General features: G+C 38.1%; 2 protein-coding genes across 2 annotated transcripts; both read left to right on the top strand.

Moving 5' to 3' along the window:
- Positions 1-139: 139 nt before the first annotated feature.
- On the top strand, positions 140-1,377 carry LOC137585549 (uncharacterized). Its single transcript, XM_068301351.1, has one exon. It carries the CDS (start codon positions 301-303, stop codon positions 1,084-1,086), a length of 786 nt encoding a protein of 261 aa, XP_068157452.1. The 5' UTR covers positions 140-300; the 3' UTR covers positions 1,087-1,377.
- A 2,405-nt stretch (positions 1,378-3,782) lies between these two features.
- Positions 3,783-12,427, top strand: org-1 (optomotor-blind-related-gene-1). The gene is made up of 8 exons (XM_068301315.1): positions 3,783-3,996; positions 4,213-4,544; positions 7,151-7,608; positions 8,029-8,261; positions 8,336-8,492; positions 8,777-8,938; positions 10,109-10,176; positions 10,995-12,427. Exons 2-8 carry the CDS (start codon positions 4,358-4,360, stop codon positions 11,983-11,985), a joined length of 2,256 nt encoding a protein of 751 aa, XP_068157416.1. The 5' UTR covers positions 3,783-3,996; positions 4,213-4,357; the 3' UTR covers positions 11,986-12,427.
- The last annotated feature ends 747 nt before the right edge of the window (positions 12,428-13,174 follow it).

Below are 13,174 nucleotides of genomic sequence, written 5' to 3'. Positions count from 1 at the left end.
TTCGATAAATGTATATCGATAAAACTCATAGAGATGAGTGCGTGAGAAAGGCGCGAATGACCATTAAAGTTTGAATTGCGAACAAACTTGTTTTCAATTCTACTAGAACTTAACTTGGACTTGACTAAAGAAAAATAAAGGCTTTTCGAAAATCGTCAAAACTCGATTTCCAACTACGATTTACAACGTAGTGTTCTGTGAATATGGACTTTGCTTTGATTTAGAGAGAAACAACCGATTAGTCAAGTAAATATAGCTAAACCAAAAAAAAATAAAATATAATAGCTTTTCCGGACCGGAATGCGGGAAATGCGTAATATACGCAAGATGCAGGTATTTATAGTAACTCGTGACGGTCGTAAGAATATCTATGATGTGGATCGCTTCGGCAAAGTGAGCGATCTAAAGATGCGAATCGGTCGGAATCTGAACGTGCCCATGTGCTTCAGTCGCTTGGCCTACAAGGGCCGCATCCTACCCAATGACTGTATCCTGGAGGATATCGGTGTTAAACGTATGTCCACTTTGGAGCTGTTCTGGCAACCCTTGGTCTTCTCACCGAAACAGATACGCGAGAAGGAAATTGAATTGGAGAAACTAGAACAGAAGCAAGGATCTATGGCGGAAGGCTATGATCAGATTTTCAAGTCAGGAGGACTTTTAGCTGCTTCACAGAGCAAAGGATTATTGCATGTGGATTCTGTTGAGACATTCGCTTTGCTGCCCATAGGCAAAGGATCGATGAATAAGATGCAGGACAGCATTGTGGCCGATGACGAAGATCTTGAAGATCTGTCCTCAGCATCTACAGATGACTTAGAATTTCTGGCTGCCTATCGCAATGTTTCTATAACCAAAACCGAATTGGATATTGACTTGGAATCGTCTCTGGAGTTGGAGAATCTACCAAGCCCCATCAAAAATCTCGATAAAGATGATATTGGAATTCCAGATGCCACCAAACTTAATAACAAAGATATAATTGCGGGTTTGCTTGATGGTGAATCGGTTGAGAATCAATCCGAGGAAGCAACATGCTCTACCAATCCCAAGAAGAAGACTAAGAAAAATCGCAAGAAGAAGTAACTTAACAAACTATAACCAAACAATACAAAATAATTACATAAACCCAGAAAGAACATAGAAAACAAATGAATACATACTGATGAATCCCAAAATTAACCATGTTATGAACAATGTCCAAACAATGAATAACCACGAAAACCCGCCAACAATAATGAATAACGAAATTAAAGTACAAAACTAAGGAAAGACGACTTCTTAAGCCCACTCTCTCTCCCCCCGCAACAATCACCATTCACCACAACTCACTCCAAATTAAATACATGAATAAATTATAAAATGTTGGCTTACTAATTCTTAGGTTTTTGTTTAACTATACTCATTAACATGGGAATAAAATTAAAGAATTTTGAGTGTGAAACTTGTCAAGTGAAAAAAGAAGACAATCCAATTACAGTTTGATTAATGTTTTAAATATAAGAGGTTGATCGAAAATAGAATATCTTAAGATTTGAACCTAGTCCATCTTGTAAACTCTCTTACTTAGCCAATCTATTTTTCCTCCAGTTAGTGTTTATAGCCTTTGTAAGGAAGAAAACGTTTCCAACTCCATAAAGTATATACATTTTCGATCTGATATATGTACTTAGCCATATCCGACTCTGTCTGTCAGCTACTGAAATATAACTTGATATATTCTTATGGTTTAATTGAGTTCATGGTTGACAAGTCGTCGGATCAGACTACGTTAACATACATACATGAAAATATCAGCTAAAGTTAGCTTCTTTTCTACTTTCGAATATCTTTCGTCAAAGGTAAAAACCTTTAGAGAACTTGTTCTAAATATCTCATCATTGGGTTCAAATATTTATTGACCTGGGCAGACAAAAATTCAAAAATTCTTTGTTTCTCAAAATTGGTACTTAAGGTTTTCAACGTGTTACTTCTTAGTAATGGTTTTTAAATTTGGCCAACAAGATCAATGGGCATTAAATATGAATTAATTATTTATGAACTTTAAACATTTGTGGGCCCCCCCACCCCCTTTTAATAGCAACAATTCAAACTAATCATAAACAGAAAGTGTGAGAAAGAGAGAGAGAGAGAGATAGAAAGAAGGAAATAAGACAAAAACCAGCAGTCGAACAAAATTGTTAATTTAGTAGATAAATCCTGGTCGCGACTGGATGTAAAGATTTATGTTATAACAATCACAGACAGAAACAGAACACGAAATCGAAAAACCGTTTGTATTTTTCTTCCTCTTTTGTATAAACAAATAGAAAGCGTAGGTGAGAGAGTTCCAGGTATGGCGGTACAATTCAAATCGGAATAAAATGGAATGGGATAGGATGGTATGGAATGGAATGGGCATTTGCCGTTAATTGAATGCGTGTGGGTGATGAAAAGCAGATACAAAAGGTAAAAACAAATGCGTTAAGAGTTCACTCCTTTGTATAATCACACACACACACACACACACACGTGCATACACACACATGCACACCTTTTGGTTATAATTTGCTTGCATCTCGCTTTGATTGAATTGTCCCTGATTCCGGTATATTCCATCTAACGGTAAAACCGACGCCATTTTTAGCCAGCTCCCCGCTGTTTCGTGTGTTTCTATGTGTGTGTGTGTGTGTGTGTGTGTGTGTGTGTGAGTGTTTTTCTTTTTGTTTTTACGCTTTATTTAGTACCGGGATTATGGCGCAATTTGTATTTATGGGCCAGCACCAACCTCCACCACCTCCACCACCCCCACCACAGCCACCACCAGCACCAACAACCCACCATGTGGTAGCACTCCAATTAAAACCATTTGCCCAAATTGTTGAAGAAAAATAATAATAAAATTCAAGTGCCAATGCACACTTACTTGGGGAATCATCATCAAGCTATCGAGTGGAGTCTACAAAATGAGTCACGCCCCTTACGTCTGCCCCACCATAAGGGGCGTGGTCTTGGCGGTATTCAGATTGGTACAGCGCAAGAGATCCAAAAACAGAAACCGAAAATCATTTTCGAATGGAATGAGAAATATCAGTGGCCAAGTACAGTAGACCTTGGCTATGAATAATATGTGGGAGGGGAATTCTTTATATGTTTATACCAAACTTGGCTATCAACATGCATATATGGGTATGAGCCATTCTTTAATTTGATCCCGAAGATCGGATTAAGAGGGAAAGCAGGCCATAATTGAGATGCTTCGCAAAGGAAAACGACTTCAATGGAGCACAAAGCGTTTTAACAAATGAGAAGGCGACTGCATGTATTTCAAGTGTCCACTGTACCTACAAAGACTATGCAAATGTTTGTTTTCCCCCGTGACCTACACAAGAATACATTGAGTACATTGACTTGCCCATCCACATGGTTGCAACTATACAAGTGTAGAGGATCAAAATGTGCCATATGGCCAGATATATCCAATGTATACAAGAGGAGGATACTTTCGATCTTCTCGACAACGATTGGTCCGATCACTTCACCGACACAGCCGAACCGATCTAAATTTGGATGCCGGCCACTCAGCGCAAAATGTGATTGGTAGCCAGAGGAAAGCAGAGTCTAGAGATCCCATGGGATTGGAAATAGGATGACTGAGTGACTGCCCGACTGCCTGAACTGATCGCACGCACACATAGACTCTCATTCCGCAGACAAACGCTTAACCGTACGGATGCAGAGAGCGCGCGCGCTACGCCGGATTTATTTAAATGAAATATATATTTCCCGGATCATAATCCCCGTCGACTTCGTCGTCTCCGTCGTCGTCTTGGTCGTCGGTCTTCATCTTCACATTCTTTTGAGTATATCAGCATCAGTCATTGGCATTGGCGTTCGCATCGATGATGTCCGTTCGCATTTGCATTAGCAGATCTCTCTCATCGTCGTTTCACACTTAACCGGAAGAAGGTGGCAATTGACAGACACCTCACACATATTTCGTATATCGTTTCAATCGTAAAGATCGCCCCATAAAAAAAAACCAACAACAACAAATTCAAGTTGCAAAAAAAAATCAACAAATTCTTTTAATCGAAATCGGAATTTGAGATTGACAACATACTGACAACTCACGATTTTTCAAAGATTTTGAATATTTTGTTTATGTGAGTGTTTTTTTTTTTCTCCTGTGTCTCCCTCTCTCTTTCTGTGTGTGTGTGTGTGTGTGTAAAGTGTGCAATATTCAAATTTGACAACAGTGCGAATAACATTCAAGATCACAACAGCAAATCAAATGGGCCTTTGATTTGACTACACAATAAATATTGAAAATATCTATCAATCTCGTTGAATACTTTGATTACTTTGGCCAAGAGGTATGACCCACATGATGATGGGTCCCACGGAATGTGCCAGTGCTACAAGTGCCATGATGTCAGCCACAACCACAATGCCGTCCTTTCTAACGGATAACGTCTTAACGGATTATAGCTGCTATGCAACAAACGATTATTGGACAACGCCGTACACAACAAGCGGCCTGAGTCCCATGAAACAGATCGAAGGTGAGACCCCAAAAAAGGGATGTCCTTGGAGTATATAACCACAAAACTTTCAACTATCTTGGAATATCGTTTAACTTAGTTTCAAGAGATAAAACATATATTAGTATATAAATGTTATCAGTTTTGGTCCACCATTTTAACCTAATTCTTCCTTCTTATATTCACCGTGGCTTGAAGAGTGAAGAAGATCGGGGTCTGTCCACTTTAAAACTTCATTTTTGAAAAAGAAATGTTTTAATTTCTCTTGTCTTACCTTTAAGACGACTCAAAATCATTTTTCGAGAAGTTTATTTCAAAATAAATCCCTAAGAATCACAAGTTTAACTTCTCTCTCGAAATTATTTATTCGATTATTATTCGACAAAAGAAAAGGGTAAAAAAAAAAGAAACTAACTTAATTAACCTCTCAAACACATAAAATTTATGACCATTATGCCCAGACTATGGCCAGTTGCCATCTTCTTAAACTTCTAACAAACACAAATCTCAAAGGATATCTGCCAGCTGAAATAGGGCCAAAATATATTAACTTGAAGTAAGATAACCCACTAGACTAAGTATATCAGACAAGTGACAAAAGACAAAAGTTAAATTGAAAACTTTGCCAAAGAAGCAATGATGATCCCCTTCGTTACCATTAGCTAAAACTAGTTGAGAATCACAAATGAATAAAGCAGAACCCCTTTTTATTTGTAAATAAACTTTAACTCTTTGTTCTTAGCATAATTTCATGACCATATCGGATAAATAACAATGACTATATTAACGTGTAACCGCTGACAATAGACAATATGTTAAATAATCTTGTCAAAATTATAAGAGGCTTCAGCTGAAATATATTTGCAATATCTCAAGTCGATAGGATAATGAGCCCATATCCTTTCAATTTCGAAATTCAAACCAAAGAAGTCTTCAAACAATACATTCTCGAAACTAGTCTTACTTTCTTTTAGTTTCTGTTGTAATATCAAACAATTTGCTTAACAAACGAGTGGAAAACATTTGTCCATAAATCAAAGAAGGCATACATATTATAATGGGTGTTTTTTCCCGACGCTTGGAACTTTTTGAAACGAATTGGATGGGAAAACTTATATTGGATAGGAATTTCAATCAATTTTTTAATAAAGTGTCAAAAACGCGATCACAATCATGATCATAGATCTAAAGTCGAATGTCTATAATCATAATCTCCATATTCAAGACACCCTTCACAGCTCTGAGGAGTATGATTTATATGTTTTAAAGTGCGACACGTTGGCAAAGGAATGAATGCAATGTAATGTGGTTTCAGTTGCGCAGGCGTGGCCTCCAACCGTTTAATGAGCTCCCAAACTCAAACCAACAACATAGGGAAAACACCAAAAGAAGGGGGAAAAACGAAGAGAAAAAAATGCAATTACACCCAATTATAAAAAGGCGTCAGAAGAGGCAACACACATCCAGACCACGACGGCTGCTGATTGAGTTGCCGGCTAAATTTACATTTTGCCAACTCTGCACTCACCTCACTCAACTGTTCCCTCCCCTCTCCATCCTCTGGCACGGTCCGACATGATCACTCCAGGCGCCTTCTTCCCTCTGATGCATTGCGTTTGAGGTTTTTGAGGCTTGTTGAACAAATTTTCTTGCAATTAATTGCCGTATGCCGCAGCATTTGCAACGGAATTGCATTCCCAATGACCCATGACAGGTCGCTGCTGCCATCAATTGTCGCTTAATGAGACAATTTTTCGTAACCGATTCCCCCCAAAAACAAAAATTCTCAATCCCCTTCCCTTTCCCATTCCCTCTCCGATTTCGATTCTCATTCCTTGTTCCAATTCTTTATTTTGCTTCACGATTGAATTCTAAAATCAATTAGCGTTTGGCACAACAAATCGTTTTTCTGTCACCCCAAAAAAAAAAAAAAAAAAACAAAAAAAAAAAAATAAAGTAATTAATTTCACTTGAAGAAAACCGAAACCAAAATAAGAGAAAAGCTTCCCCAAGTGGCAAGACTATTTATTGAAGTACTTGTTGATATGCAAAAATGTTGTGTCAGGTCAGGTCTTGGATCGGAAACCGCAAAGTATCAAAAGCAAATCAAAATAACAAATCAAAGAGTTAGTTTAGAGTTTCGTATTAAATTTAGCAATGATCCAAATTAGAGTAAAACGAATTTCATTTCACAAAGTATGAACAAAGAATCCACAAAAACTATCAAAAACTGATTCTCTTTTCAAATCTTTTTTAAATTTTTTCAATTCCCGCTTAGCATTTGAATTGAACTTGCTTATTGAACACTTTAGTTAGCTTGCTTTCTATTGAGGATTAATATTTGAAAAGGGAGTTAATAAGCTGAGTAGTTATTGCGTTAATTGTAGCATACTTTTCGGAGCTCCTTAAGCAAGTTTTTAGCTTGTTCAACTTGTTTGAGAGTCAATTCAGCATTTTAGAAAGGTGACGACAGAATATTAGCCGAATTCTATTTGCCAACTTGATTAAGAATAAATTTTTGACTCAAATTTCCAACATTAAATCAAATGAAATGAATATTTTTAGTCTAAATGTTTGTCTATTTTTTGTTTCCTTTTTTTTTTTTTTGATTTTTGTTTATCTCGTAGCTTGTATACAAACCGCTGGCAAGGATCGCACCTCATACAAACCACTTGAACAGATTGATGCCAAATTGGCTGACATTGAGACGCATAGTTCATCGTCATCGTCGGCATCGTCGTCGCTGTCATTGGCAGGTAGCAACAACAACAACAACAGCAACAACTCCAGTCAAGAGGCAGCTAATTCTATTTCCGTTATACACGATTATCCTGTCAACAACAACAACACCAATAACAACAGTAGCAGCAGCAACAGCACTAACAGCAACAACAACAACAATAATGTTGATGCATTATCAACAACAGCAACGGCAGGAAGAACGTCAGCAGCAACAGCAACAACAACAACATCATCATCTTCATCAGCCAGGAAATACAAAAATAGCCACAAAAAAGACGACAACAATACAACAGAAAATAATTTGGCTAATAACAACAATAATAATAGCAACAACAATAAAGGCGTAAGTGAGAAAACCCATAAATTTAAACAATTAAACAATTGGCCATCTATAAACAATTCACAAATGACAAACTGTCAATTGTTAAGCACTGCAAACGATAGGGCAGAGAGGAGGTTGCAATCAACGCAAAGGATCCTACGCATAGATGAAGGATTGTCTAGATCGTCTATATGATTAACCTGAGTCTATTTGGCCATTTGAAGCCTAGTCTAAGGCCAATCATCTCGAGATCCAAAAGTGAAGCAAAGAATCTTTAGATGTACATATATATTGAGATCACAAAATTCTTTATTAACAAACAGTGGACAAGATACCAGAAGAGTATTGAAAGATGGTTAAGAGTGTATTCTCTTCTTTGAAACATGTGTAGGATAAAGAGAAGTAATCCATCAATTGCCTCTTTTGTGTGTCTTCTTTTAGGAAACGGAGCCAGTGCATCCATCGCTAGCTCAGGCCATTGTAGTGCTGGAAACGAAAGCTTTGTGGGATCAATTCCATGCCCAGGGCACTGAGATGATTATCACAAAGACGGGTCGTCGGATGTTTCCAACCTTTCAGGTGCGAATCGGTGGCCTCGATCCGCATGCCACTTACATATGTATGATGGATTTTGTGCCCATGGACGACAAGCGCTATCGTTATGCATTTCACAAGTGGGTTCTAGTTCACGTGAATGGGACACATTTGTATATTTTTTTTGATGGATTCGTGTTGTCTCTAATTGCAGTTCTTGTTGGGTGGTCGCTGGCAAAGCGGATCCCATTTCACCGCCACGTATTCATGTCCATCCGGATTCTCCGGCCGCCGGCTCCAATTGGATGAAACAGATTGTGTCCTTTGATAAATTGAAATTGACCAACAATCAGCTGGACGAGAATGGACATGTGAGTTATGCTTTTTCTACGTTTTGTTTATTGTGTGTGTGTGTGTGTGTGTGGGTGTGGGGAGGGAACATTTGGTGGCTGTGTATACAATAAATTGTACCAACAACAAATAACAAATAACAAAAACAAAAATTTACAATTTACTACCAAAAAGAACGAGAGGAAAACCACTTTCCATGTGGAACTACTCTTACTCTTTACACATTCCAATGAAACTTTTAACACATATCTCATTCTTTCTCTCTCTCTCTGTCTGACTGTCTCCCTCTTTATTTCATCCACAGATCATATTAAACTCCATGCATCGATATCAACCACGTTTCCATTTGGTTTATTTGCCACCAAAAAACGCTTCACTGGATGAAAACGAGCATTCGAGCCATTTTCGTACATTCATATTTCCGGAGACAAGTTTTACGGCCGTAACGGCCTATCAGAATCAGAGGGTGAGTTCAAAATTATCAATTTCCTGCTTAAAACTTGAACTTTAAGGGTTTCATTCAAAGCATTATCAATTACTAATCTGTCCCTTGTCCCATTCAACGAGACGAACTTTATACAGTGCCTCACAATTGTATAGGCTCACTTTCAAAATCAATTGACGTTCTACATATCCTATTTAGTTGACCCATGCTGTGACCCATGACACCATTTATGGTGATAACTAAAACTATATCCTTTCAAAAAGGCATAAATAATTATACTTTTTGTTTTGTTTTATTTAATTTATTATTCGTTTTTTTTTTCGACATGCCAAAGCCAATTCCCATTTTCATTTATTTATAAATAGCAGCAGCCAAAACGAAATACACCCAGAAAGTATTTAAATTATTTATGTGCTCAATGTGGGTGTTAACAGTATTCTTGTTTTCCCTCCTCCCATTCCCAACTCTATCACTCTCTCTCTCTCTCTCTCTCTCGCGCCATCTCTATCATTTGCTGTGCTCTCCAAGACAATTTATTGCAAATAATTTTCATTTTTCTGATGGCAGCATTTTGCCCCGCTTTAATACCCTGCAATTTTGTCTATATAATTTAATAGAGTATATGAAGCTGAATGAAATGTAAAAGATTTCGATTCCTCTTTGACTTCTGTGAACTCCTTGAGGCCTATTAATCAATGATCCATGAAGTTAAATGTTTGGTTTCTCTCAACCTTCTTCATCTTTGTTTTTCATTCTCTTCAAAATCATTCATTCCAAATTGGAATTTCATTGAAAACGATCCGAATTCATGTCCAAAACCCTTACGAGTACTTATCCTATTCAGAAGCTTTTATATACTACCTGGACGCTATATACTATCCTGAATAGGTCTAGTCCATCCTCCATGTTGTCTTCAAAAGAATAAGAGAATCACAGGGTATTCCCAAGTCGTTAGACACATCGATGGATGGAAAAATTTGTTTTTCCTTCGGACTACTTATTATTATTATAATTGTTATTATTGTTGATGGTGTTGTTGTAAACATTTTTGAAATGCCTAACATATTTATTGTTATTTATAATTGTTGTAAGAATTGTTTGTGATTGTGAATGGAATTTTTGTTGTTTTTGTTCCTTTTTTCAGAGTGTTTTGCTTTCCGTTCTGATTCTTCTTCTTTCTTTCTTTTCCAGGTGACACAATTGAAAATATCAAGTAATCCATTTGCCAAAGGTTTTCGAGATGATGGAACCAATGATGTGTAAGTTTGAGAATTCCATTTTACTTAAGCCCATCCCCAAAAGTATGCAATAAACGCAAAGAGTTAGTTGACAAAGGATCTTAGTTTCTGTTCTCGAAGTAAAAATCGTGAACTTTAAGCATTTTCTAATCTCGAATCATCTAGTTACATTTCTGTAGATACTTTTTGGAAATTTTTGGAAACAAAATTCATTTCAATTCAAAGTAGAACCCATGATGTGCCCTATTAGGCCTTCTCTGCTGAAGCTCTCAAAACTTCAATCTGTGCAGAGTAATCCAAGAAGCCAACATTCAGCCAATTTGTTATGAAATTGACCCACTTACACTTATGTGTGGCTGCTTCCTCCAGTTGTTCAAGTTCTTGAAGAGTGAAAGAAGAAGGCGGCAGACAGTTCGTCGACTGGCCAAAGATATTCCGGGAATTGCCGATGGGTCGCATCTAACAAAAATAAAACTAAAACTGAAAAAGCGAAACAATAACTCAAAACGCAAAGAACTTATAAGAAACGGCATCATCATCATCATCTCCTCCTCCTCCTCCTCCTCCTCCCCCCTCCGCCACCCACTCCTCCACCGTCTAATCATCATCATGACGACGATGGGGCCAACTGACAGATGGGTTGGCGGCATAAACAAAAAAAAATCCTCCATCATAGTGTGCGTGTGTGTGTGTGTGTGTGTGTGTGTCTTCCTATAAACAAAAGAAACCCAATGCAATTTGTTGTTTATAATCAAAAAGAAAAAATACAAAAGAAAAAAATTAATGTTTATCAGAAGCAATTTTCAATTTGAATTTGATTTTTTTGATTTCGTTTCCAGAACTAGTGGCAGTGGCAGCAGCTTGGGTATGTCCAGCATAAGTCATGAGAGTCAGGCTAGAATGAAGCAGCAGCAGCAGCAGCAACAGCAGCAACAGCAACAACAACAACAACAATTGAAAACCAAAGAAAGAGCAAATAGTTTTCAACTCAATTGCACGGAATTGAATGTTGATCAACAGCAACAACAGCAGCAGCAACAACAACAGCAGTCCATGCAATTGCCAGCCACGCCCTCAAGTAGCTCCGCCTCTGGGAATTCACCTGATCTAATGGGCTATCAAATGGATGGCAATCAAGTGCAGCAGCAACAACAACAACAACAATATAGCAATTATCAAACACAAAGCTATTCGCAAACAAATCAATTTCACTTGCATCAACCACATAGCCATCCTTTGGCCCCACCTCCTCCACATCATCATCATCATTCGCATAGCCATGCCCATGCCCATCATCATCAGTCGTTGACTCCACTTTCGGCCAGTTCAGGCTCACCGCCAGCTATTGCTGTGCCAATTGCTGTTGCCATTCCATCTGCCTGTTCCGCATCGGTCGCCTCTGTCTCCGCCAACAGCAACAGCAGCAGCAGCAACGGCAGCAGCAGCACCACCAGCACCACCAACATCACACCTCCCACATCGGCAACGACTTCGAATGATGTACAACTGGCCAGCAGCATGTATTCGAGCATTGGCCAACCGTATGCCCAGGAGCAGAGTCAATTCGGTGCCATCTACCATCATCATGCCGCCGCCGCCGCCTATCATCATGGACACACTCACTCCACACACAGTCACAACCATGCCCCGTACGGCAATCCCTATGACAAGCTAAAGGTCACCTCTCGTCATGCAGCCGCCGCCGCCGCCTATGGCATGTCCAGCTATCAGAGTTTCTACAATCCCAGCGCCGCTGCCGCCGCCGCCGCTGCTGCCCACCATCATCAGATAATGCGACCCAATAGCTATATGGATCTGGTGCCGCGTTGAGAGACACAAAACCCCCAAAGAACTCCAAGAAACTCAAACCAAAACCAAAGTAGAAATCATTCAAAGTATTACCAACAAAAGAGGAATAAAGCAAAGGATATCGGACTATAATGCCAGGCTGAACAAATGGTCGTATAAGTAAACATTTTGCCAAAAAAACAAATATTCAAAGTATTACAAGTAATTTTTTTTTTTTTTTTTTTTTTTTTTTAAATGTATTTCATTCACAAAGTTATAATTTTAGTTATAAGTTAGGTTTACTTGAATATTTTACTGTGTTCACTTAAAATCGCATAAAAAATTAAATGGTGTAGTTATTTTTTTTTCTCTTTCTCTCTTTCTCTGTCTCTCCCTCTCTCTCCTTATAGTAAGTAATGTTTGATGTACATAAAACAACAATAAAATGCAATAAAATATTTAAAACCATTAAGTAACACCAAGAAAAGAAGGCCAAAGATTCTATTTTCCTTTTACAAAATGGTTGCCAATGGAAAATTTACAACAACAAAAGGAAAAGGAAATGATAGGTGTGGGGGAATGGGTGTGGAGGAGGGGGTGGTGGGGGGGAATACATTCCTGTTTGTAATTGGCTCCACAATTTACCATTTTGTATATGCCCCCCCACCCCCCAAAAACTCTTTCGAACCCAAGAAGCCTGCTGCATTTCATTGTTGTTGTAATTGTTGTTGTTGCAGCATTGAGTTTTTTTTTTCTTTTGTTTTCATTAAGATAAACCAATCAATGATCCAATCGAGCACCTAAAATGGTTCTCCTCCTCCGACGACGACCTCTTTCCCCTTTGTTCTTTTCACGCCTTATCTGCAGCTATTAAAAATGAAAGTGCCTCTGATTTTAGGTCCAACGACCTTTAATTACATATAGTTAGTTATATGTATTTAGTGATAGCAATTGAAAACTTGAGACTTGAGAGTAGTTTAGTTTAGTTGCTCAATTCTCTAATATAGAAATGACTAATCGATAAAAGGGTTAATCATATTCCACTGATAAACGAAAGGTAGAACATTCTATTTATCATCATCATCATCATCGTCGTCGATGGTTAAGTCAAGTGACTAACCTACTAGTATGATTATCCTCTTCAAATATAGAATAATGACAGATGGCAAGAGGTTCAGATTCAAGGGCAGAGCGGAAATGAGGAAAATTTTCACATTGACAACAAAAATTT

This window comes from Drosophila tropicalis, unplaced genomic scaffold, assembly GCF_018151085.1.
Source record: "Drosophila tropicalis isolate 14030-0801.00 unplaced genomic scaffold, ASM1815108v1 contig_158, whole genome shotgun sequence".
Lineage (NCBI taxonomy): Eukaryota > Metazoa > Arthropoda > Insecta > Diptera > Drosophilidae > Drosophila > Drosophila tropicalis.
This window is presented reverse-complemented; position numbering and strand designations above follow the sequence as displayed.